General features: G+C 34.1%; 2 protein-coding genes across 9 annotated transcripts in view; one reads left to right on the top strand and one right to left on the bottom strand.

Annotated features, from left to right (window-relative positions):
* Window positions 1–17,916, top strand: part of LOC107728331 (B-cell linker protein-like) — a 33,152-nt gene extending 15,236 nt beyond the window's left edge. Inside the window, exons 1-23 of one of the 7 annotated variants that reach the window (XM_016538468.1) lie at window positions 1,644–1,835; window positions 3,397–3,462; window positions 4,741–4,797; window positions 5,651–5,697; window positions 5,919–5,959; window positions 7,152–7,281; window positions 9,074–9,177; window positions 9,260–9,332; window positions 9,415–9,471; window positions 9,573–9,598; window positions 10,026–10,048; window positions 11,070–11,129; window positions 11,477–11,501; window positions 12,080–12,128; window positions 12,218–12,290; window positions 12,385–12,412; window positions 12,498–12,528; window positions 13,929–14,010; window positions 14,102–14,133; window positions 14,507–14,556; window positions 14,745–14,828; window positions 15,843–15,998; window positions 17,230–17,915. In XM_016538468.1, coding sequence (XP_016393954.1) covers window positions 1,789–1,835; window positions 3,397–3,462; window positions 4,741–4,797; window positions 5,651–5,697; window positions 5,919–5,959; window positions 7,152–7,281; window positions 9,074–9,177; window positions 9,260–9,332; window positions 9,415–9,471; window positions 9,573–9,598; window positions 10,026–10,048; window positions 11,070–11,129; window positions 11,477–11,501; window positions 12,080–12,128; window positions 12,218–12,290; window positions 12,385–12,412; window positions 12,498–12,528; window positions 13,929–14,010; window positions 14,102–14,133; window positions 14,507–14,556; window positions 14,745–14,828; window positions 15,843–15,998; window positions 17,230–17,346 — 1,458 coding nt within the window. In that variant the 5' untranslated portion in view covers window positions 1,644–1,788 and the 3' untranslated portion in view covers window positions 17,347–17,915. Of the gene's footprint in view, window positions 1–1,643; window positions 1,836–3,396; window positions 3,463–4,740; window positions 4,798–5,650; window positions 5,698–5,918; window positions 5,960–7,151; window positions 7,282–9,073; window positions 9,178–9,259; window positions 9,333–9,414; window positions 9,472–9,572; window positions 9,599–10,025; window positions 10,049–11,069; window positions 11,130–11,476; window positions 11,502–12,079; window positions 12,129–12,217; window positions 12,291–12,384; window positions 12,413–12,497; window positions 12,529–13,928; window positions 14,011–14,101; window positions 14,134–14,506; window positions 14,557–14,744; window positions 14,829–15,842; window positions 15,999–17,229 lie in introns of those variants that run through there. The other 6 variants (XM_016538469.1, XM_016538463.1, XM_016538465.1 and 3 more) reach the window with 6 other exon arrangements.
* A 504-nt stretch (window positions 17,917–18,420) lies between these two features.
* LOC107728332 (zinc finger protein 518A-like) overlaps window positions 18,421–25,438 on the bottom strand; it is a 9,413-nt gene continuing 2,395 nt past the window's right edge. Inside the window, exons 2-4 of one of the 2 annotated variants that reach the window (XR_001638452.1) lie at window positions 22,290–24,155; window positions 19,484–20,294; window positions 18,421–18,679 (exon numbers count right to left, since the gene is read on the bottom strand). Coding sequence is in view for 1 of the 2 variants with exons in the window: in XM_016538471.1 (XP_016393957.1) it covers window positions 19,549–20,294; window positions 22,290–24,138 (2,595 nt within the window). In the remaining variant the exon portion in view is untranslated. Of the gene's footprint in view, window positions 20,295–22,289; window positions 24,156–25,438 lie in introns of both variants that reach the window. The other variant, XM_016538471.1, reaches the window with a different exon arrangement.

Consider the following 25,438-nt stretch of genomic DNA (forward strand, 5'->3'; position numbering starts at 1 on the left):
ATTATGGTAAGGGGCGTTTCATTTCCGACGTGTGCTTGTGGTGTTCGGCCAATCACAGTGCACTGGGTCAGCTGGCCAATCAGAGCGGACTGCGCTTGTCAAAGGAGGGGGCTTTGTAGAAAACGAAGCGTTTGAGAGAGGCGGGGCATAGAGGACCTACAATAATGTACAGTATTTGAAAAATAATGTGTTTTTTGAACATTAAAGCATGTCAACATATTCTGTTACACCAAATACACAAAATAATGATCTTTAAAAAAGCATCATATGACCCCTTTAAATTATGTTCTTTACTTGGTTTGCGCATCTATCAGAATGTTTTCACTTCTAAATATACTTTGAGAATTTTATTTTATTTTTTGCACAGATACAAATATATATATATTGGTCAGAATATATATTTAAAAAATCAATAACGAACATTAAATTGCTATTTTATTTGGTTCGTACATCTATCAGAATGTTTTCACTACTAAATATACTTTAAGATATAGAAAGTTTAGCAATATTTTTTTTTTTTTTACAAAAGAAACTAATATGTGAGAATATATACAAATACATCAGTAAAGTACAATTATGTTACTTTACTTGTTCATACAATGTTTTCACTAATAAATATACTTTAAGATATAGAAATTTCAGCAATACAACGTTTTTTGCAAAGAAAACTCAACATTGGTCAGATTTGCTCAAATTCATCATCAGTAAAGAACATTAAATGATGTTACTTGGTTTGCATATCTATCAGGATGTTTTCACTTCTAAATATAATAAAAGATTTAGACATTTTAGCAATGCAAAATTATTATTATTTATTTATTTATTTTTGCAAAGAAATAAATATAGATTTTATCAAATTTGTACAAGCACATCAGTAACAAACATTCAATAATGTTACTTTATTGTTGATCTAACGTTATATTTGCTCTCTCTATATAATTTTTTATAATTTACAAAAATATAATCATTTTCATGCAAATTTTTTATTTTAATTAATTTTTTTGACAAAAAAAGCATGAAAAAAATATAGAATTTTTTCACTTCAAAATATACTATAAGATTTAGACATTTTAGCAATGCAATTTTTTTTTTATTTGTTTGCATAGAAACAAATAATATATATATATATATATATATATATATATTTAATTTAATTTAATTTAATTTAATACAGTATATATAATGAAATGCATACAAGACCAACTGAGCAAAAAGTCACTGTTTCTTATCAGTTACAACTGCAACCAAAAATAAAACATACTTTCACTATCCTTTTAAAACATTTTTAGAAAACTCAAGCAGTTTGTTTCATATCCTTGGAGTAAAATACGTGTGCTCACTTGTTAAATTATGAATGCAAATGCATTAAAAATCATTCATAGTGCATCCTCTTATGCATCAGGAGACTGCTGGAAGAAACAGAAGAGTGCAATAATAAGGTTCATTAAGAGAAACATAAATAATATTCATAAATATTATTAGACGCATAAAATGTTGCAAAAAACACAGACAGAGAACTGAGAATGCAGAGAGGCAAGAAATAGCATCATTTAATTGAAGTGAATCAGTTCAAAGTGGCTCTAAATATAAAGGTAGCATGACATTCAACAGTAGTTTCATAATCCTCATTACCAACCACTTCTGTGGAAAAAAAATCGCCCTCAGCTGCAACATGTGCTGCTTAACCACCGATGTCCAACACACTCATTATGAGCCATTCGACTACTAGCAGCTACTCAACTACCAGTGCATGCTACTAACTCACCGCAGTCGGTATAGAGGCACAGAATGGAGCATTTCAACAGATTCATGGCTCCAGCTTCGGATAAACTTAGGTAAGGCAAACTTTTAAACAATTTGGTTTCACTGTTATCTATGCATAAGGAAGTCGTCTGCGCTCAGTTTCAGTCGAACTACCACTAGTTAAAGATTTACGTTTCAAACAGTATTTCAAACACTGCTTTTTCAATAAATCAATACATTTGCGTTTGGTAAATCTCTGTGTGCATGCAATAGAAAAACAGCAAATGATTGATCAATTCAAATGTTTTTTTTTATCTGGATCTCTCAAAACTAGCAGGAAGCTTTTGAAATGTCACTGAAATCATTATTTATAAAAAGTACATCATTAAAGATATAATCAGCTTGCCAACAATACTTGATGCCAATGAAGGTCAGTGAAGGTCGTATTGATTGATGGATTTATTGAAGTTAGTGAGTTCATGGCTGGAACTGTGTTGAATTTCTACGCTGCGGTGAAGTGTTGTGAGGACTGTAATTATATGCATTACATGTCTCTCCTACACAGACACAGACGTGAAGCAGCTCAGACGGAGTCTGTCAGAAGCAGTTTACTTTGTATCTGATAAGCTGTTCAAACCCACAGTTCAGGCTTTACGCTTGAACAGAACGTCTGAGAGCCTCACGAAGCTGATTAATGATTGCCTTGCAAATATCTAACTATTGGTTATCTATCTATTAAAGTTCAAAAGTGTGATTTTTTTTAAGAAATTAATACTTTTATGCAGTAAGGACGCATTGAATCGATCAAAAGTGACAGTAAAGTTATTTACAATGTTACAAATTATTTCTACTTCAAATGAATGCTGTTCTTCTGAACTTTCTGTTCATCTGTGAATCCTGAAAAATAAAATGCATCACAGTTTCCACAAAAATATTGGGCGGCACAATTGTTTTCAACATTGATAATAATCAGAAATGTTTCTCGAGCAGCAAATCAGCATATTAGAATGATTTCTGAAGATCATTCACGAAGCTGATTAATGATTGCCTTGCAAATATCTAACTATTGGTTATCTATCTATTAAAGTTCAAAAGTGTGATTTTTTAAAAGAAATTAATACTTTTATTCAGCAAGGATGCATTAAATTGATCAAAAGTGACAGTAAAGTTATTTACAATGTTACAAATTATTTCTATTTCAAATAAATGCTGTACTTCTGAACTTTCTGTTCATCTGTGAATAATAAAATAAAAAATAAAATGCATCACGGTTTCCACAAAAATATTGGGCGGCACAATTGTTTTCAACATTGATAATAATCAGAAATGTTTCTCGAGCAGCAAATCAGCATATTAGAATGATTTCTGAAGATCATGTGACGCTGAAGACTGGAGTAATGATGCTGAAAATACAGCTTTGATCACAGAAATAAATTATATTTTAATATATATTCACATAGAAAACAGCTGTTTTAAATTGTAATAATATTTCACAATTTTTACTGTAATATTGATCAAATTAATGCAGCCTTGGTGAGCAGAAGAGAGTTATTTCTATTTAAAAAAATAAAAATAAAAAAATCTTACCAACCCCAAAATTTTGATCTACATGTGCTTTTATTAACTCATGCTTGTTTTTTTTGTTTTTTTCAGGCAGCTCCAAAAAATGGTTCAAGACATAAAAAAGAATGACGACAGCCTTTTCAACAGACTAAAAAGGTGTGTTATATTCTACATACGTCCTCATTAATTGAAACACAACAGGAGAAGACAAAGTTATCAAAGTTATGTTTTGAGTTTAAGACGCGAGGAAACATCTGGTGACCGTCCTCAAACACATTTCCTCTCACTTCCTCTATTCATACAGAGCAATAGTCCCAAAACGCTCATTAGGTGTGGCATGCATGACTGAAACGATATCAAATTTACAGCAAAAGCACGCAATTGTTATTAATGAAGGAACACCTGCTGTACAAAAACACGTACGTGTTCATTATTGTAACATGATAACCCAAAAGCAGTTTGAGCACATTTTATGTTTATAAATGTAATTATTTGTGGTGTTTGCCAAGTATCACTGATACTATTGTTCATGCTTACGGTTTAGGGGTTTTCCGAAACCTTCAGTACGAAGCTCTAGTGCACTAATGCATTGCATTTTTGTTCCACACCATTTGTGCTCCAGACATGAATGATTCCTCAAATCATGCGGCTTGTTGACGAAAGGTGTGCTGGTACTTTAGCTAAGAAACTAGATTTACAAGTTTCAGCAATAAAATGCACCTAGAATCTTGCAGATGAGTTTTACACAGGCAAACCCCAGTGATATTTTCTTTAGGAAACGTAAAGCACTTTAGCAAATGATAGATCAATCAATCAGAGTTTTGCCCTACATCTTGATTTGCAAAAAAGGCCTAATATTTCCTAATATAATGTCAATTAAAAAACATTCCATTACGTAAAAAAAAAAAAAAAGATTTTTCAATGTATATACTGTATGTATCAGCTTTAATGGATCTATCAGAATAACAAAAGCTGACAGTCGAATGCCAGAAGTTTGTTTTAATAACAAAAAGAAGTATTCAAAATTACTAATTTAACTTACAATCTTCAAAGGAGTGGAAAAGGGGAAAGTGATCAGGATTAGGCATCAAATAGTGAAAAAGAGCTGAGAGTGGATCAGATAGTTGTAATCTGGCTCAGATTCAGACAGGAATCATGTGTTTGTGGCGTGTTTCTGCTGATTAATGGAGAATGCAAGACTTCTTCACATTACTGTATACAGTTGTTGTCAAAAGCAGAAATGCAACAAAATGCACAGATTTCGTGATGAAAGTGTGCTCCAGCAAAACAGACACTATTTTTGGAATCAGTGCCTCAAAATTTGTTTAAAAAAAAAAAAAATTTGATTTCATTCAGCAAATATGATGCAGGGCCGTGTTATTCATCAATACACATAACTGAAATCTTTTGTCTCTTAATGTATTCATTTCTAAGGTTTCAGACTGAACAAACAGCTAATATTCTCAAAACCGGGAGAAATACACTGGACCGGTATGATCTGTGTTCAATCTTCAACCTTAAAACCAAGCATGTGTGTCTTTATCCATTTACCTGCACGTGTCTGCTTAAAAAAAAAAAAAAAAACATTTTTTTTAAAGTGTTTTTTTCTTTTTTTTATAAGACTGTTACAATAGTGCTAATTTTAAATGCTCCTTGAAGCATTTAATTCCCACATTATCAGAGAAAAAACCACGACTTCCAGTGGACAAATCATCTGTATGCAAGATGAATATTTTTTTTAATTATTTAAACAAATTTAATTAATTTGTTTATTGAATTATTTATTTTAATTTTTATTAATTTAATTATTTAATTTTATTTATTTAATGATTTAATATAATAATTTTTTATTATTTAATTTTAAGCCAATTATCTTGCTTAAAAGTTTGATCAAAGCTCATATCAGGACGTCCTTTAAGGGCTCTGCTTTGATCCTCTCTGTCTGTATAAACAAAAAAAAAGTTTGAACTGACTTTAACTTTTCTATTGTCCTCTTGCATTATCAGCACATGTTTTTTCTGTTTAACACTGTAAAGCTGCTTTGACACAACCTAAAGCGTTATATAAATAAAGGTGACTTGACTATGTGAAGAAATGGCACCAGATGCCCACCGTAACGTCTACGAGAGCTTAGATTTACTCTAATCTGGCCTTTAACTTTTAACAACCGCCTCATTATTCTGTGTCCTGCAGTTGTGTGTTTTTGCTTACGTATGTTGTAGATTACATGTAATTATGTGCTTAAACGTTGCTGACAGATGAAACTCAGCATTCTATCACTAATCCACAGCAATGAACTCTGAAGAGCTTCCTGTGTTTTGGGTTGCTTTTGATTTTGTTTCAGAATAAAGAAGAAAAGACCTCCGAAAGTACCAGTACGAGACTATCAAGGCAAGTTCAAGTCTGAACTAGAAAGTGAACGTGCAGCTGAAAAATGTCCGATCCGATCCGATCCTTAAAAAACTGCTTTAGCTGATGTAACTCAAGGCAGTCGGGGGAATTTTCAGTACATTTATGGACCATCAAAACACAATTATATCTAAGTGAATGATAAATGTTGTCATTTGTATTTTTAGCTATGCACCTCATGATCATGTTGTGTCACTTTTCAGGCGAAGCTCCAGATTCTGAGAAGGACTCTGACTCAGATTTTGTAAGTGCATTAGTTTACTTCAGTAAAAGACATTCGCAGCTCGCTTACAGCAGAACTTTTACAAATGTGATGCTGAATGAATGTAACATTAGTAATAATTTAATGCACAATGCAATAACTGTAGCCCACGCGCATGCAATTCAATATTCTACCTCAAATATGTATGAAAAACCCATTTTACGCGAACTGAAAATGTCTGAAAGCTGATGGGTGAAATAACATTTTAATACAATTTTATATTAAAAACTTAATAAAAATAAAAATTTGGTGTAGAAACGATTTTCACTCAGAAATTGCTAGTAAATTTCACAAACAATTTAAACATTTAAGCAAATATATAATGTACAAATAAAAATGAAAACGGAAAATAACAAAAAAATTCAAACAGAAAATATAAAAATAAAAACAAACTAAAATATTGATAAAAACTAACTAGTTGCCAAGGAAAATGAAAAATGAAAACAGAATATAAAATAAAAATAAAAACGCAAATGAAAAAATTTAAAAAATGTAAAAAATGTAAAAAATTTAAAAAAATAAAATAAAATAAAAAACGGAAAATAACAAAAAATTAAAACAGAAAATACAAAAAATAAAAACAAACTAAAATATTAATAAAAAATAACTAGTTGCCAAGGAAACATTTCTCATTTTCATTTAGGTTAACTTGATGTACTAAAATAACCAAAGCTGAAATAAAAGTTAATAAAAACAAAATAGACATATATATATATATATATAACTAACAAAATGTAAAACTAAATTACTTAAAAATGAAAATGTAAAAGTAAAAATGCAAATGAAAAATAACCACAAATTTAAATAAAAATTTTAAATTAAAACAGAAACTAAAATAAAAATAAAAATGCAAATGAAAAAGGTAAAAATAAAAATGAAAATGTAAATAAAAATAGTAATAAAAACTATAATCTCAATGATACTAAAATAGCACTGTCATGTACACCTAATTAAATCAAATCTTAAGTTCTACATTTATTGGAAACAATAATGACTGCTGACATGTCAAAGATGTTTCAGATGAAATATCTAAGCTTTAAGTGAAACATTTTCAAAATGAATGAGCAAAAAAGTGTTACAATCAAACAGAAGTTCCAGTGTAACTGATGTAAAAGCATGAAATATAAAGAGACAGGAAATACACTGATCACATACACGTCTTTAACTATAACAGGACAGCGATACGTACGAGGACCCTCAGGGCGATCATGACGACAACTACGAACCTCCGCCGAGGCTTCACGGTCACATGAAGGCCTTTACGGTCAGCCCGTCCATCACCAGCCCCAGAGGAGAGTATGTGGGTGAGTAAAATCAGCATCAAATCAAAACTGACTCATGGTCATAAGTGCTATGTTATTGTTTCTTATGGGGGCGTCTGTAATAATAATCTGCATGGCACCTCAGTGATAAAACTCATGCATTCGGATGGCAATTTACTGTTCAGACGGTAATTGTTTCTCATGAGGACATAAGGTCGTTTCAACATTTACAGTACAGCAGCTAGTCATCAGAATATAGAATGTCATTCTTTTTTCCACATCATCTGCATAAAGCCTTCCAGCAGAAGTCGTTTCGTAAATCCTTTTTGACCACTGCCAAGCACCGTACGCTAATTGTTGTGCTTCACGGTAATGCACAGGCATTTTAAATGTGGACAGTAAAATATTTCAGAATTTAAATATGACTGAAATGCTTGAAAATGTTCACTAGAATCATTTTATGTCACTATTCAGTGAGTGGGAGCTGTGGGAGAAGAAAAAGGAAAAGAAAAAAAAAAGCACAAAAATTGCGTAATATTTTAAATGGGCCATTATTATGGTATGCAATAAATGTGCATGCTTATTTAAGAATAAAAAATGGAGGAATTGACGCGCAATAGTTTTTAAAATGGTTTTCTGTCATGCATTTTATCTCTAAAATAGGATGGATGTCTTTTTAAAAATATGGAAATTAGCAGAAATAATCTGACCCAGCAATTTGTTTGACTAGTAAAATGATTAGTTGTGGAAGCCCTAATTTAAATAAATGTATATGATAAATATTTTACACATTTATTGCATAATGACCCGTTTAAAAAAGATTTGTGATTTTGTTTTCTTCTTCTTTAAAGCGCCCACTTACTGTAGTGGAATGGCGAAGTAATATTATATATGCAAACATTCAGTGAAAAAAAGTGTCCGTATTTAAAATGTGGATGGTAGTGGTTAAAAACTCAGAGATGTGGATTCTGTATAGAAATAGAAACTAACAAAATTACCCAAAAAAAAGAAGTAAAATGTAAAAAATAAAAATGAAAACGGAAAATAACAACAACAAAAAAAATGACAAAAAAAAAAAGTTAAAAAATAAAAATGAAAACAGAAATAAAATAAAACGGAAAATGTAAAAATAAAAAATAATTTAAAAAATGTGAATAAAATTTTGATCTCAATGATAATAAAATAACACTGTCATGTACGTCTAATTGAATTAGTTTAAAATGTGCTTGGTAGTGATTAAAACAGATTTACCAAACGACTTTTGGACTGATCCCGTCTTCATATGCAATTGAAATACCACACGAACTTGCTGTTGGACAAAACTTGGCCGAGTCTTTAGAAAAACACGGACGTTCTGGATTCAGACAGCAATAAAATCACAGACTAGCTCCTGTAAATGAGAAACAATGTACAAAGAAACACAAAAAGGCTTTATTGTGAATGATTCACTGGTGCACTTTTAATAAAAAAAAAAAAACATTAAGTTTTGCCCAACATCTTTCGCTCTCAATCTCGTCATGTAAAGAAAAATGAGTTGCGAAAAGCATTTCATGTTGACTTTAAAACTCTGTCATCATTTCCTCCCCCACATGTCTTTCCAAACCCGCATGAGGCTCTTCCATCGAATACAGAAGGTTGTTTTGAATGAAATGTGATTTTTTTTTTTCATTTTTGGAGCATAAAAGCCTCTTCAAAAGTGCTCCTTTTGTGTTCAACAGAATCAAAAATGTGAGCAAAATTAAATGACGTAAGCCTAAAAGGTTCAGTTCTACAAAAGAAAAGTTCTGTAAAGCAGCAAAAAAGCATGTAAAACCAGATTTCCTGTGTCTCGCAGACAGCTGTCGTGGTCGACCGGCGAAACCAAACCATCCTTTCCAAATGCAACAGAGACACAAACCCCCACGACCGACCCACCGCAGCCTGACAGAGGAAGATGATGTAATAACACTTGTACTGTTAACACAGAATTTCATTTAGCGCACAATAAACTTTCGATACTGAAGCACTCTCCTCCGTTCAGGGCGATTACATTGAGCCGGAGGACGAAACAGTTGATGATAATTACATTGAGCCCATTGAGAAAACACCATCAAGTAAGATGACAGAGGAAGGCCTTTATTTTGATGCACACTGACTGTAAATCAAGCCCTAATGGTGCGTAATGTCTGTTAATAGAGCCGCAGGTTAACAGAGGAGTCAAACCGTGTGTTCCTGCTCGTGTCAACACTCCGGGTGAGACTTTCATGAGATTATTTCAAGAAGCGCACTGCAGTTTGATTCGATTTCTTTGATCAAATACTCAAATATTACACTCTAAATTCTTCTTTTTTTAGATTTCTATGAGGTTCCTGATTTGAAGGTGAGCTGAAATGAAAAGAGCTTGCAGGTCCAGGTCACTGATGTGATATTCAGACCAAAAAAAAGAGAAAAGTCTCATTAGATTCTAGTATGATGATTTTATTATTATTAGTTAAAAGTTAAAATCAGCATAAATAGTACAACATCATACATGATATAATATTTTTTATATTTACAATAATATTTTATTTTTTTATATTTATAATAATATTTTATAATAACATTTTTAATGTATTTATATTTAAGTTTTTACATTTTTTAAATTTTTTAAATTTTATTTTATATATAATTTATTTCTATAATTATATATTATAGGCATATAACAGGTAGTACAACAAATAACAACATGCATTATATATAATATTAATTTATGGACTATTAATTTGCTTTATAACTGCTCTGACAAAATGCTTTGTATTTAATTATAGGAGAATTCTCAGTCTAAGACAAGGTACAACTCCTTCAAAATTAACCCTCCTTTTTCTTTATTGTTTTTATTACACACATTAAACTTTAACATAATTATGTTGAACTCAGTTTTCATTAGCGGTAATTACAGCACTGATAATATTCAATATATATATAAAAACATGTCAGTTTGACCAATTTAAGTTGGCAATTGCACAGTACATGAATATGAGACGTGAATATCCATACATTAAAATCTACACTACAATTGGTCAAAAATTGACTGTCTTTCTAAAAGAGCAACAACAGCCCTTGATGATTCAGTCCTGAACTTCCTCATGTCCTTTATTACTGAGACACACATCACATGCTTCCCTGTTCTGCTGTTCTCTGTCAATAAATGCTTTTTTCTGATCGAATATTTTATTTTTTTATATTTATAATAATATTTTATAATAACATTTTTAATGTATTTATATTTAAGTTTTTACATTTTTTAAATTTTTTAAATTTTATTTTATATATAATTTATTTCTATAATTATATATTATAGGCATATAACAGGTAGTACAACAAATAACAACATGCATTATATATAATATTAATTTATGGACTATTAATTTGCTTTATAACTGCTCTGACAAAATGCTTTGTGTTTAATTATAGGAGAATTCTCAGTCTAAGACAAGGTACAACTCCTTCAAAATTAACCCTCCTTTTTCTTTATTATTTTTATTACACACATTAAACTTTAACATAATTATGTTGAACTCAGTTTTCATTAGCGGTAATTACAGCACTGATAATATTCAATATATATATAAAAACATGTCAGTTTGACCAATTTAAGTTGGCAATTGCACAGTACATGAATATGAGACGTGAATATCCATACATTAAAATCTACACTACAATTGGTCAAAAATTGACTGTCTTTCTAAAAGAGCAACAACAGCCCTTGATGATTCAGTCCTGAACTTCCTCATGTCCTTTATTACTGAGACACACATCACATGCTTCCCTGTTCTGCTGTTCTCTGTCAATAAATGCTTTTTTCTGATCGGCAGGAGTAACTCGACTCTACAACCCAACACACAGATGGCGCCACCTAAAGCCAGTCCACGGTATTACACAGTCATTATTTTCTCAAGACAATTACAAACCACTAGATTAGCCCTGCATTCACAGTTACTCAGCACCCTTACAAACATTCACCATTATAACCATGTCAAAATACTATACTAGTTTCTATCAAAATACGTTAGATGCATACATACATACTTCTTCAGGTTCATTGTTTTGGTTCTCTAACAATGTGAAACATTTGAGACAATGACAATGTCACTGCCGTCTTCGAAAACACTACAAAATATGCCTGAGATACGAGATTTAGAGGAAAGAGTTAAATGCACAAACACACAAACAAACAAACAAGCAATTTAAGTTTTTCATGTTTTATCTATTCATACAGAATCAGAAGGCCAACAATAACTCCAGTGAGTATTAATGGTTTTTTTAATGTGTGTATATATATATATATATATATAATTGTAAAAATAAGAATGTAAAAAATACTTCATAAGAAATAAATAAAAATAAGTACAATTTTACAATGCAGACATTTGTTAACATTAAAAATTAAAAATCAACCATACTTTTACAGCATTTATTAATTTTTAGAAAATATTAATTTCAACATTTACTAAAACATGCTTAAAATCAACAATTATATCTGTTAATATTAATGCATTGTGAACATGAATAATATTTTTAAATAGCATTAACTATATATATATATATATATATACTTCATAGTAGTATATAGTATACTGTATATCTAATTGTTAGTTAATCTTAGCTAATGCATTATCTATTGTTAACAAATGAGACCCTATTGTAATATGTTAACAATAATTCTCATATTGTCCCTTATATTTTATGGGTCCCATAGTGGAAATGTACAACATGTACACGTGATTTGCTATTATGTAAATTAGTGACCTATATGTAGATATAAGAGTGTAAATGCATGCTTTGAATGGAGATTATGATGATGGTCTGCATGTGTTTTGAGCAGGAACCACAGTCAGAGGATGAGTATGAGGTGTGTGACGCAGACGACAGTGAGTATCAGTCACAAACCAGGCCTGAGCAAATGAATGCATGAAAAACAAATCACAGACAGCAACCATATGTGTCTGATTCTCATTAGGTGTTAATGAAGGGCCAGAGGAGACCACAGAGGCCCGGAGAACATCAATACCCACGCCGCGACCTAGAGACATGTAAGTGACTCCCTTAAACCCTGAACAATAATAAATCAAATCTGCCATAATATCAGGCTCACTATCTAACAGTTCATCACTGCTGATCTTTTAGGAAGAAACCAAATCCTGCTTTGATAGCGGTATGGACTCGTTTATCTTATCTAATCTGTACTATTTAACGGTAAATCAAAACATTCTGTGACAAACACTTTTCCATTTTTGCAGAAACCAAACATTCCTCGCAGAGACAGTGAAGGTAACTACCAAAATCCTTGCAAAAGCAATGGCAATGTTCAGAACAGAAGCATATGGCATTATATATGGTGCATTCTGTACAATTTTAAAAAGCAAGATGCAAAACAATGCTTTATGCTATGATAAATGTTTCAAGCAGTAATATACGACACTGTTGTCATGTGACCTCACTGCATTTGTAATTCAACAAGAGATGCCCATTCATGATCTCCGAACTAAATCCAAGTTAAAAAATGTCTTTAATTTTGGTAGTCAAACTGGTGCAGTATTCCACAAAATAAGCTGTTTCATAATGTGCAATTTGTAAGATCCGTGCATAAAGAAAATCAGCATACTGCACAAATAAAATCTACACTATTGGTCAAAGTGATGCTGAATTCCACAAATTAAGCTCTGTTTAATAATGCACAATTTGGCAGATCCATGCATGCATACAGAAAATTTGCATACTTTATGTCTGCATACTTTAAGCTAATGTGCAATTCGGCAGATCTAAGCATGCATGCACAAAAATATTGTACTGCACAAATATTCCATAAAGTAAGCTCCATTTCATAATCCACAATTTGGCAGATCCATACATGCATACAGAAAATTAGCATACTGTGCATTTCTGATGCAGTATTCCGCAAAGTAAGCTCTGGTTTATAATGCACAATTTTGGCAGATCCATGCATGCATGAAGAAAATTAGCACGCTGCACGAATTAAATCTACACTACATTTGGTCAAACTGATGCAGTTTTCTTCAAAGTAAGCTCTGTTTTACCGTATAATGCGGAATTTGGCAGGTTCATGCATGCATGCATAGAGAAAATTAGCATACTGTACGTTTCTGATGCAGTATTCCACAAAGTAAGCTCTGTTTTATAACCCACAAGCTGGCAGATCCATGCATGAACGCATACTGAAAATGAGAATACTGCACGTTTCTGATGCAGTATTCCACAAATTAAGCTGTTTTATAATGCACAGTTTGGCTGATCCAAGCATGCATGCATACAAAAAAAGTAGCATACTGCACAAATAAAATCTTCACTGCATTTCGTTAAACTGATGCAGTATTCCACAAATTAAGTTCAGTTTTAAATGCACAACTTGACAGATTCATGCATGCATGCATACAGAAAATTAGCATACTGCATGTTTCTGATGCAGTATTCTGCAAATGAAGCTGTTTTATAATGCACAATTTGACAGATCCATGCATGCATGCATGCATAAAGAAAATTAGCATACTTCTCAAGTAGTATGCTATTCTGAATATAGCCAATGACTTGTAGATGTGACCGACATGAGAGTTTCCTGCACTTTTATAAAGAGCAATTTTAACTATGACCTTGTATTGTTTTAGAGTACATTTTAAAGTTGCCTATTAACACTTGCATGATCTCTGTTACAGCCACATCAATTAAAACAACAGCAGTAACTTTACCACGAAGCCCACCAGACACCATGCCGGCAACAGGGTTCCATCGAGCTAAGTAAAAAACAGTTTCATTTTCTCCTGTAGGCATAAACTATCATCATTTTATGAACAGAAGAACTAAACTACAGTCTCCTTTTCTGTTACAGGATGCCTCTGCCTCGGCAGCTTCCCTCTCAGAGTAAGATTCATGCTTTTTCAGTTTGCAATGGACACGTTTTTTTAGTTGGAGTCACAATTTCTGGCAACATTGTTGACTTGACTGCACAGACACTATTGGAAGAGAACTGAACTGAGCTGGACGATGACATAACTGAATCAACAATGAACTGACTTTAACTGATAAACTGACTGTTGTCTATTGTCCTCTTGCATTATCAGCACACGCTTTTCCTGTTTAACACAATCTGTATTATATAAAGCGCTATATAAATAAAGGTGACTTGACTTGACATTTTTCTGTCCATAAGGTCAATATAAACATCAAAACTTTCTGACAAAGTCTTGATGAATTTCTTTTCTAGCTGTTGATTAGTATGGTTTTATTTCCACAGGCAGAGGGATGTTGCCTTCAGACAGCAGATCAGCTAGAGATGCTGAAGAGGTGATTGCAATTACTGACTTGCGTTTACTTCTTTATGTATACATTTTCATTTATAGGGTTTGGCTTTGACAGAAAATGAAAAATGCATGTTTGTGTGTCTCAGTTCGCAGCATAACTACTATAATCAAGAACATCCCAGCATGCACTTACAGTGTCTGTCAGTCTAACTGTCCTGTTCTCTCACACAGGAAGCTGGTGTGTATAAAAAGGTTTGGTATGCCAGCAGCTGTGACCGCAAGACAGCAGAGGACGCTCTCATACGCTCAGCTAAGGCACGTCAGACCTGCACAGAATAACACCATGCCAGTCAAAACAGCCCAAAGTAGAGCAATGACCACATCCCAAATATCAAAACTCAAAATGTCATTTCCATACCTAAAATATATTTTACAGTCATTGTTATGCACATTGATCATAAACGCAGCTCAAAGGCGTTCTACCAGTGGCCCTCTTTCACAAAACTTAACATCTAGTGCAGTTATATGCAAAATGTTTCAATACAAACATTTCAGTCAAATGTAATTCAAACAATATTTCAAACCTTTAACCCACGAGGGAAAATCAACCAAAATCAACGTTTAAAAGTAGCCCAATTTCCGTGGAAAAAAACATGCTTTAATGGTTAAAATATATTTACTGTAGTGGTCACCATGGAAATCTACAAATGTGAGCCTGGAGCACAAAAGCAGTCTTAAGTCGCTGGGGTATATTTGTAGCGACAGCCAACAATACATTGTATGGGTCAAAATTATCTTAAGACTGGTTTTGTGCTCCAGGGTCACATATACTATAGTTGAACTACGTTCACGTTAGTAAAACCTTGGTTAAATTTCATAAGGGACTGCCAGTAAAAGGCTGTTGCACACATAAAATGCAACCTTTTTATTCTGACAGTGTATGATTTATATTAACATTACAGAATAGAACATGATCGATATGAACTTTTAACATTCAGTATAAATAAATGCATTTGCACATATTATATCATATGTACTGTGGCTCTTTTGGGAAAATGCATTAACCTAAAATGGAAAGAAAAAAAGGCTCTTTGGTCAAAAAAGGTTCCCGACCCCTGCTTTACAACATCACCAGTCTGCTGTATCATTCCTGTAGTGGTGCTTGCAACGCCAAGTTCATGGGTTCGATTTCCAGGGAATGCATGAGCTGATGAAGTGTTTAAAAGTAATGTAAGCTGCTTAGGATAAAGCGTCTGCCAAATGCATCAATGTAAATATCAGTCTATCCCTGCTTGAGATGTAATGCTTATTTGTCTGATTTGATTTCAGGACAGCTCTTTTCTGCTCAGGAAGAGCTCTGGTGTGGACGCGCAGCAGCCGTATACACTGGTGGTGTTTTACAACAGCCGAGTTTACAACATCCCTGTCCGCTACATCGCTTCCACCAAACAGTATGCTTTGGGGAAAGAAAAACAAGGAGAGGAGGTAAAAACAGACATGGATTTGCCCCAAAAGTATTTGGATACTTACTTACTAAATTCAAAAATGAAAATGTTATTACTTGCTCATCCTCATCTCAATCTAAACTCAATAATATTTAACTAATGCCCTCATAACTTTTAAATAAGCGTGACTTAAGTGTCCAAATACATTCTGGTGTCTATGCAAGCTTGTTTCCGCCATGCAATAAAAATGAAAAAGGTAATTGCAACTTTATATCTCAGAATTCTGACTTTTTCCCTCTTTTTTATCTCGCGATTCTGGCTTTTTTCTCTCAGAATTCTGAGTTTACATCTTGCAATTCTCTTTTTGTTTCTACCACAGAATAAAAAGTAAAAAAGGTTATTGCATCTTTATATCTCACAATTCTGACTTTTTTCCACTAGTCGTATAAACTCAGAATTGAGAGAAAAGAAGCCTGAATTGTGAGATATAAATTGGGTGTGATATTTATAATATAAACTGTGATATTTATAGGCTGCGCAATAATATCGTAATTATCAATATGCATACTGACATTATCAAGTATGTCACTCACTCTGCAAAAAACAAACAAAAGTCCAAAAGCACTGACTGCGTGATGAAGCCTATTAGAATGCAGCTAGAATTCCCCAATAATTCAAGTTATGAAAGCAAAAAAATTCCCTGAAGAGGTTTTTGTTTTTTATATTTATATGTTAAGTAATCTCACACAAGCAATAGTGCTGCTTTCCTAAATAGGCCTATTAGTGCGTGAGCACTGAGCAATATTAATTTTATACAACATTAATTTTAAACAACAGTTAAACAAACAAGAATTTAATATTGAGCGAGTAACATTTTTAGAAAAAATACTGTTTTGTTTTTCAACAGCGAAAATAGAATCAACCGTTTTGAATGAATCACTTGAATGAATGATTCAATGAATCACTCATTAAAACAGAGACTTGCTGCCACCTACTGGCAGTTTTAGTGTCACATTTATTTATCCATGACAGGCCTAAATCAGCCAAGGTACCAACACAAAAAAAATAATTTTTAAAATTTTTATATTATTTGTTGTCAGTATGCTCACCCCTAAAATAAACTCAGATTTGCGAGAGAGAAAAAAAAAATCAGAATTATGAAATAAAAAAGTCACGGAAAAACAAGCCTCCATAGGTGTCACTGCATGAGATGAAAAGAGGTAGAAGTCAGCTGTCAATCACTAAACTCTCCTCTCTCTCTCTCTCTCAAGCGTTTCAGCAGCGTCTCAGACATCATCGAGAACCACCAGAAGAATCCTCTAGTGCTGGTCGACTCACAAAGCAACACCAAAGACTACACCAAACTCAGACACGCAGTCAAGCCATGACAAATATAACTGCATTGAGAGGGTGCTGGCATTCAACTGTGTGGTAGTTTCACATTTACCTTAATAGAGGATGGAAACTCTGGCACTTGCTGCTACTTTTATAACTTATTTAGCTGAATGACAGGTTACGGGCCGAGACTCTGTATTTTTATTTTGATGGTGACAAAAGTATGTGTTGCGCATTTAAAAATACAGCATAGGAGAATGCGTTCTGTGCAAACCACCCCGAAAAACAGGGAGAAGAGCAATGTTATATAAAGATATGCAAATATGGTACAGAGTTTATACATGTTTCTGGGTGTATGAATCGTTGTATAAACACATTTGTTTTATATTACAAGGTGTGTTGAGTAAAAAAAAAAAAACTTTTTTTTAATTAAAGCGATTGTTTTGTATTATGTTATGTCAAATTATAATAATTTGCACTGTACAACCCTAAATATTTGCATAAGGGGGAATATTTGTCACGTGGGTACTGTGTTTTATATTTATATTATACAAACATTTGTACACTAGAGGGGTCATACACACGTACAGATTTATATTAAAGATATTCAATCATTTACAAGCTTTCCCTGTTTTAATTGCCTTTTGAAATCTTGCAAAAAAATAAGATATAATAAGATACAAATATTCTTTGGAGCTACTTTACAGGAGTATGTCGTCTAACACTAGTAAAAAACAAGGCATAAATAAAAATATTTTCTAACACATAAGAGGCTACAGTTGGTTCTGTGGCTACATTTGTTCAACAACGTGCCTGTAATTTCATTTACATCACTTTTTAAATGCTACATAAATGCTTGTTTTTCTCTAGCAGTGGTTTTAAACTTTCAGATCATCTATTAAGCTAGGATGAGTTTTGTGAATTCTAGTCTTGTATCTAAAATTTCATTATATTTTTGTAATATTTATTTTTCAGTATACAGGTGAAACTGTAAAAAACACTGAAAACAACTGTTAAAAACACACATTAAGAAAATCTGATATGCTTTTCCTTAAAGAGCTACATTTACCTCAGACAAAAAAAAAATCAATTTTCAAAATAATTATATTTCTTTATTTATTGATAGCTCTACAGGGTTTTTTTGTGGAGGCACTTCTACAATACAGCAATGCAAGGCGTCATTCACAGCTGTTTAGTGCAACACTGTGTTTAAACATCTATACAAACATAAGAGAGACACGTTTACTTTGGTTTCAAGTGAAGTGGATCACAGACCTGGAATAAAGGCCATTTTCAAATATTTCTGGAAAATTCACACCACTATTAAGTGCCTGAATCGCAGTGCAATCAACAAACTTTTCAAGTCAGTGAGGGTCTCGTTTTTACCTGGTGAAAAAAAACTCAAGAAATTATTATTCTGATCAGATTACACTGATCCTAAAAAAAAACCTTTGGCTTCATAAATGAGAATAAAAATATTTTTGGAAAATTCTGACTACTGAGACCAAAACATCACAGTTGCAACATTCTTTATCCATGGATAATACATTAACAATGCGATAATTAATTTAAAGTCTTGATTAAACCCTTAATCAAACCCATGTGACTTATCAGCCGACTGCACGCTGAAAAAATAAATATAGACAATTCGCATAAATACAAAACATAATTTCACCAATGCTGCGTCAACATATGCTCTTGCATACAGATGTAGTTTAAACTAATGCTAAATATACCGGCAATGTGTCGAACAGAGGAAGCTAAACCAGATTTGTAGAATCCTACAAAGACAATCGACAATTTCTGTAAACATTTCAGTCACAAAGCCTTATGAAAGATGATTAGTAATGCAACAAAGTAGTAATGGTTAAACAACACATGCCCTAATTTTAAACATCAAAAATAAAGCAATAAAATAATGCAAAACTACATCAAGTATTAAGACGAACTGATGTTGTGATGTTAAGTGGAATAATACAACAGAGGTCTCTGCAGCAATCTGAGATGGATTTGGTCTGACCGTATCAAAACACAGTGATTTTTAATCTATTAGATAATGCACTGCACGTTTTCACATTGCGGAACGAAATAAATAATGCTTTGCTCGTGTCAACTTGAATAGTCAGTCACCCGAAAAGGGTTTATTACTGTAAAGAACGAAACGGTGAAAGACGAAGATATTTTTCTCACCCTGAGATGTGCACAGTAACCCTGATTCTTCACAGCACTTCTTAAAAATGAAGATGAATGCATTTCTATCTGTTGAAGAGCTGGTTCCAGCCTCTGGTTGCTTCCATTAGATGCCTTTGTCCGTGACCCACCCAAGCTTCTTGGTTTGTGAAAAGCCGCCCGCAAAACCAGCATCTAAACGTCGGCTGCAGCACGATGCTCTCCGACACTGTTGGTACTACGGTGTACTTTCTTCCACACACTCTTTTGAGCCTCAGTTTTAAGCCGAGCCGTTCTTTAACGGTCCCGTTTGGCCATTCTCTCCTGCGGTGGGATGCGTGGCAATTGGCGACGAGATTATGGCGAAAGGCGTCGCAGTTAAACTCGGAAAGAGCTCGGAGAGTTTTACGAGAAAGTACGACACGATGCACGGCGTCTTTGTGCTTGTGAACGACTTTCATGATGTTTGAGACCTCGGGGATATCAGTGTCGGGATGGTTGAGAACTATGACAGGCTGGTATTCGCGTGGGATTTTAACGGATTGCGAGGAGCTGTAGGGAATCAGTCGAAGGGTCGCCGGAGCGTCTCGAGGCACTGGCTCCCAGAAGAGGACGGAGGCGCTGACGTCTTCCGAGGCCCGAGTCGATCGCTTACTGACGGGAGAGTCCGCCGAGGACGTTTCTCCCATGCGCTTTCTGTTCAGCGATGCGAGAGGGATGCCTGACTCGCTGGATCCAGATGCTGTTTCTGGGACAGATGTGGAAGAGTTTGCATCATCAGGCAGGAGAGAGAAGATGCTGGCATTGACCGGATCAGATCGCTGGCTTGTACCTGATGAGAACATGAAGCAGAAGAGCAACTAACATGCTTTAAAATGTCTTAACAAAAATAAATATGAATGCAAATACTGTATTTGTATTATGATGATGTTAACAAAGCTAAAATTTGACTATTTTAATTAGTATATTTTAATTCTTGCATTGAATGCTTTGAATGTTTGTGGCAACAATATATATCTTGGATAATGCTTACCATTAGCCATTTCGAGTAAAACATAACAAAAAATATATATATATATTTTTTTTTTGTTAATTGTATTTGGTTACTGAGTCATGTCTATGGAAGCCCGTTTAGTGGAAGCACTGAATAAAAGCACTGAATAAAAAATAAAAAAGGTAGTTGCGACTTTTTATCTCACAATTCTGACTTTTTTTCTCATAATTGCGTGAAACAAACTCGCAATTGTGAGTTAAAAAGTCATAATTGTGAGATATAAACTCGCAATTGCGAGACATAAAGTCGCAATTCTGAGAAATAAAGTCAGAACTGCGAGATATAAACTTGCAATTATGACTTTTTTTGCGAGTTATAAAGTCAGAATTGTGAGATATAAATTCGCAATTCTGAGAACATATCAGCCAACCCCCCCGGCTCAAAACTGGGCTTTAACTCACAATTTATCTACGTTATTTCAGAAATTGTGAGAAAAAAGTCAGAATTGCGAAATATAAACTCGCAATTGCAAGAAAAAAAGTCAGAATTGCAAGTTTTTTTTTAATCTCGTAATTGTGAGTTTATATCTCGCAAATCTGACTTTATAACTCACAATTGCGAGTTTAAATCTCACAATTCTGTGAAAAAAAGTCAGAATTGTGAGATAAAAAGTTGCAATAACCTTTTTTTATTTTTTATTCAGTGGCGGAAACGGGCTTCCATACATGTCAGAGTAAATACATAAAGCTGAAAAAATATTTTGCTAATGTTTTTTTTAAACATTTTTAATTACTTTAAAATTTTACTATTACAATTTTTTAAATCAATAAATTTTTAAAAAATCAATTGCTTGGAAAGATTGTTATAGAACCATTTCAGAGGAAATACAATGTTTTGATACATAAATTTTTTTTTAAAACAAAATTACTATATTTTACTTCTTGCATTAAATATTAAATATTTTGAGTCTTTGTGGCAACTTTTTGCTTAGATTGCTTAGAAAGGTTACCGAGAGTAAATACATGAAAAATGTCTTTAAAATATTTTCATAAGAATTATTATTATTATTATTTATTTCAAATATTTAAAACACGTACACATATTGTAAATATATCATTTTTATTTATTATTATTACTTATTATTCCAAATATATATTAAATTTTAAATATATATATATTGTACTTCAAATCTAAAATATGTTTCAAATGACGTCAGAAAGATGAAAACTAAGCTTTTTTATAGCAATTTGCTATAGATACATATCTATGATAGGGTTCTCAAATGATTAATAATGTTTATAAGATCACTATTATTTTTTTATTTACCATATGTAGAACTATCTAGCATCAATGATAAACTAAATCCTGTGAAAATCAGCTGCTAAAGACTATTGCGTCATACATGTGAATAACTAGGTTTGCACAGTGAACTTGAAGCTTTGACCGTTCCAATATGGCGCATGATTTACATATAATGGCTCATATAGCCGTATCCACTTTAGATATCTATGTAAGCAAGCTTAGACCTATTGAACATCGGAACCATGAGTTTTCTGTCTGCTGGAAAGAGTAAAAATACACTGAATAAAAACAGGGTTCCCACACCATTTGACTTGAGGATTTTCCATGGCACGGCTTCAATCATTTTATTTAGACCTCACTACCAACAAGCCAATAAAATATTGAGTATAACTATAGCAAACAATATTCAACTAAACACAATTACCTGTCTTTTAACAATTACCTAAGATTTTCCATGACTATGGGAACCATGTCTAAAAGACAAAACACAACAAGTACACTTGATCCCAGAGTGCTCTGCATATTGCTTACCTCCAGCGCATGTTAAATCTTTCAGACGCTCATCAGAGCTGGTGTGTGGCGATAACGTCCGATCCGCTCCCACTTCATCCAGAAAATGGATGGCTGTTGTTAAAGGCAGATCATCCACCATGTGAAGCAGGTCTGGAGCGCTGCGGCTTTCTACCGGGACCAGAGAATCTCTGGGGTCCATGTTGTTTGTGCACTCGTCAGCATTGCCATGGAGTAACAGGCCCCCGGCTTCACTTTGACACAAAGACTCAGTCAGATCCTTCAGGGGAGATCTAGAGGACGGACTCACGCAATCAAACCCAGAGATGGAGCATGTGTTTGGTTGATGGTGAATGAAGTTTGAATCCAGTGCAAGATTGTGTTCTTCATCAAACGCTGTTGTAAGGAGACGTGAACCACACCTTTCTTCCAAAGAACCTGTATCCGAGGTCAGATCACTATGACATCCTGAATCTCCTTGGCATGCTGTAAAGTTTTCCTCGGATTCACTGAGAGCTTTGTCTTGGCAGTCTTTCGCTCTTTTTGCACGGGGACTTTGAATATGTGAATTATGGTTGCGTGCATGTTCCTGATTGTTGCATCCATCGGTTTGTTGGCTTTTTATCCTCTCAACCACCGAAGACAAAAAGTCCCGCTGAGCTACACATTGCCCCTGCTTCGTTGTTTGGGACGAAGAACTTCTAGGCGTCACCTGAGAACAGTTTCCTGAGGCATTAATGGTTGAAATATCATTGGATTCGTCTTGCTGATTGGCAGGTTTCACAGTGTGAGCATCCTTCGAAACGTCTCGCTTCTTTGAAGGAATGACTTTGAGAACTAAATGCTTTTTGCTGCCCACCATCTTGAACCCGACCACCTTTGTAGTGCAATCTGGGGGAACGGATATATTGTTCTTCTCCATGAGTCCGCTTAGCTTATCTTTCCCAGTGTGTGGCGTGGCCCATCGCTTTGCATTCGTTTGTGACGGATGGGATGTTGTTGCCGCTTGCTCGCTTTTGAGAGATGCAGGCCAGTTTTTACCACTACAAACGGTTCTCTCGAGAAACTGCTGCGCTTCCTCCAAGGTCTTCTCTGGATCCAGCAGCACACCGTGGTTGTCCAGTAGACCGGGTGTGGAGAACGGGAGCAATGGGGATGCCCATTGAGGTTCTGGTTTTGGAAGTAAGTACTTGAACCCTTGGGACAGGTTATTGTCTTGCTTGACGTGTGCCCGCTTTCTCCACCAATTTTTGCGGCTCCACCTTTGACGGCACGCAGCAGCCATGTGCTTTAAGAGATCGTTTTTCCGTGCATTACCATCAGAAATGCAACTCGAGTGACACACAAACTGCTTAATCTCCTGGAAGGAGAGTTTGCACTTCGGGCAGTAGTATTGTCCGTTTAGAGCATGGTGAGTTTGACAATGTTTGGTCAGTTGGGGAAGCGTTTGCTGGACATAGTCATCACAAATCTCACAAGCGAACAAACAATCCTCGTGTTGCATTCGGTGCTGCTGAAGCGTAGTGAACACTGGCGTAGAGAAACCGCACATGTTGCATGGAAACATTGGTGGGCTTCCTTTGCCTCCGTGGGCGATCTTAAAATGCATCGTTAATTCGCCGGGTCTGAAGGAGATGCCGTCGTTGCACGAGGAGCAGGTGAAGGTGTTCGCCGCCTGAAGACATCGAGGCCATTTCTTGGACTTCCCTGTTACTTTCCATCCACATGCTGTAACATTCTTCTCCTCTTTCACAGTGTTTTGTTCAGTGGGGAATGAAAAGGAGGTCTTCCTGAGACGCAGGCGTTTATGCCAAATGCCCCTCTCTTCATTCCCAAACTGAGCGTCAGGGTTGGCATTGACCCCATTCATATTGGATGTACAGAGCCCTATACAAGACAAGGGAAATTTGAGCTTTTAGATAGAACATGCTCAAAACTCAATAATCAATACAAAAAAAGTAACTTCATAATTAATAACCAACATCATTATATTTTCACCAATGTTTCTGGTTGCAGGACTGTGCATTATGTATGAGCGATACACTGTAAAAATGATTTTCTAACTTGGTATTTTTGTCTTGTTTTCCATTATAAATATCTAAACATTCTTAAATCAAGATACATTTAATTGAGAAGGAAAATTACTTATGAATTTAAATCTTGCTTTCTGAAAAATGTATAAACATTCAGTGGATTTAATTTAAAAATTATCTTGTTTTTTTTTTTCTTACCCCATTGCCAGAAATATTTTCTTGTTTTAAGCATAAATTAAACTAAATTTTGATACATTTTTCAGAAAACAAGACTTGACATCTCAAGTCAGTTATACTGAAAACAAGACAAAATACTGAGTAAGAAAAATGACTTAGGATATGAAGTCTTGTTTTCTGAAAAATGTATCAAAATTAAGTGAATTTATGCTTAAAACAAGACAAAATATCTGTCAGTGGGGTAAGAAAAATAATCTTGTTTTGCCTTTGAATTAATTTTTTTCTGACCCCGTTGACAGATATATTTTTGTTTCTTTGTTTTAAGCATAAACTCACTTATTTTTGATACATTTTTCAGAAAACTTAATATCTCAAGTCATTTTGCCTCTCAAGCAAATGTAACTTGACTTAAAGGGTTAGTTCACCCAAAAATGACAATTAGGCTGTGTTTTACTCACCCCCCAGGCATCCTAGATGTATATGACTTTCTTCTTTCAGACGAATCCAGTCGGAGTTATATTAAAAATTGTCTTTGATCTTTCAAGCTCTATCATTGCAGTCAGCGGGTGTTGCATTGCTTCAGTCCAAAAGAAGTTAAATAAAAAGCGCCCATGCATAAAAAAAGTGTCTCACACGGCTCCGGGGGGTGAACAAAGGCCTTCTGTAGCGAATCGATGCGTTTTTGTAAGAAAAATATCCATATTCAAAACATAATAATCACTTTAATCTAGCTTGCACCAGCAGTTGTAAATAGAAGCAGCTCCGGGAGCATGACGTATGAGGTCAGCGTTGCGCATGCGCCGGTGAGTCTCGTGAAAACCAACGTTTGTTAACAGGAGCAAAGGAAGCAAAGTTTCCTTACTTTAGCCAAGGAAAACCAGCCTCCTCTTGGCTTATATAAAAATCCTCTGACATTTTTCTTTGCAAATCTTCGGTTTGTACTTCTAATTCGTGACCGGC

Source organism: Sinocyclocheilus rhinocerous, unplaced genomic scaffold (assembly GCF_001515625.1).
Source record: "Sinocyclocheilus rhinocerous isolate Xijiao unplaced genomic scaffold, SAMN03320098_v1.1 scaffold247, whole genome shotgun sequence".
NCBI lineage: Eukaryota > Metazoa > Chordata > Actinopteri > Cypriniformes > Cyprinidae > Sinocyclocheilus > Sinocyclocheilus rhinocerous.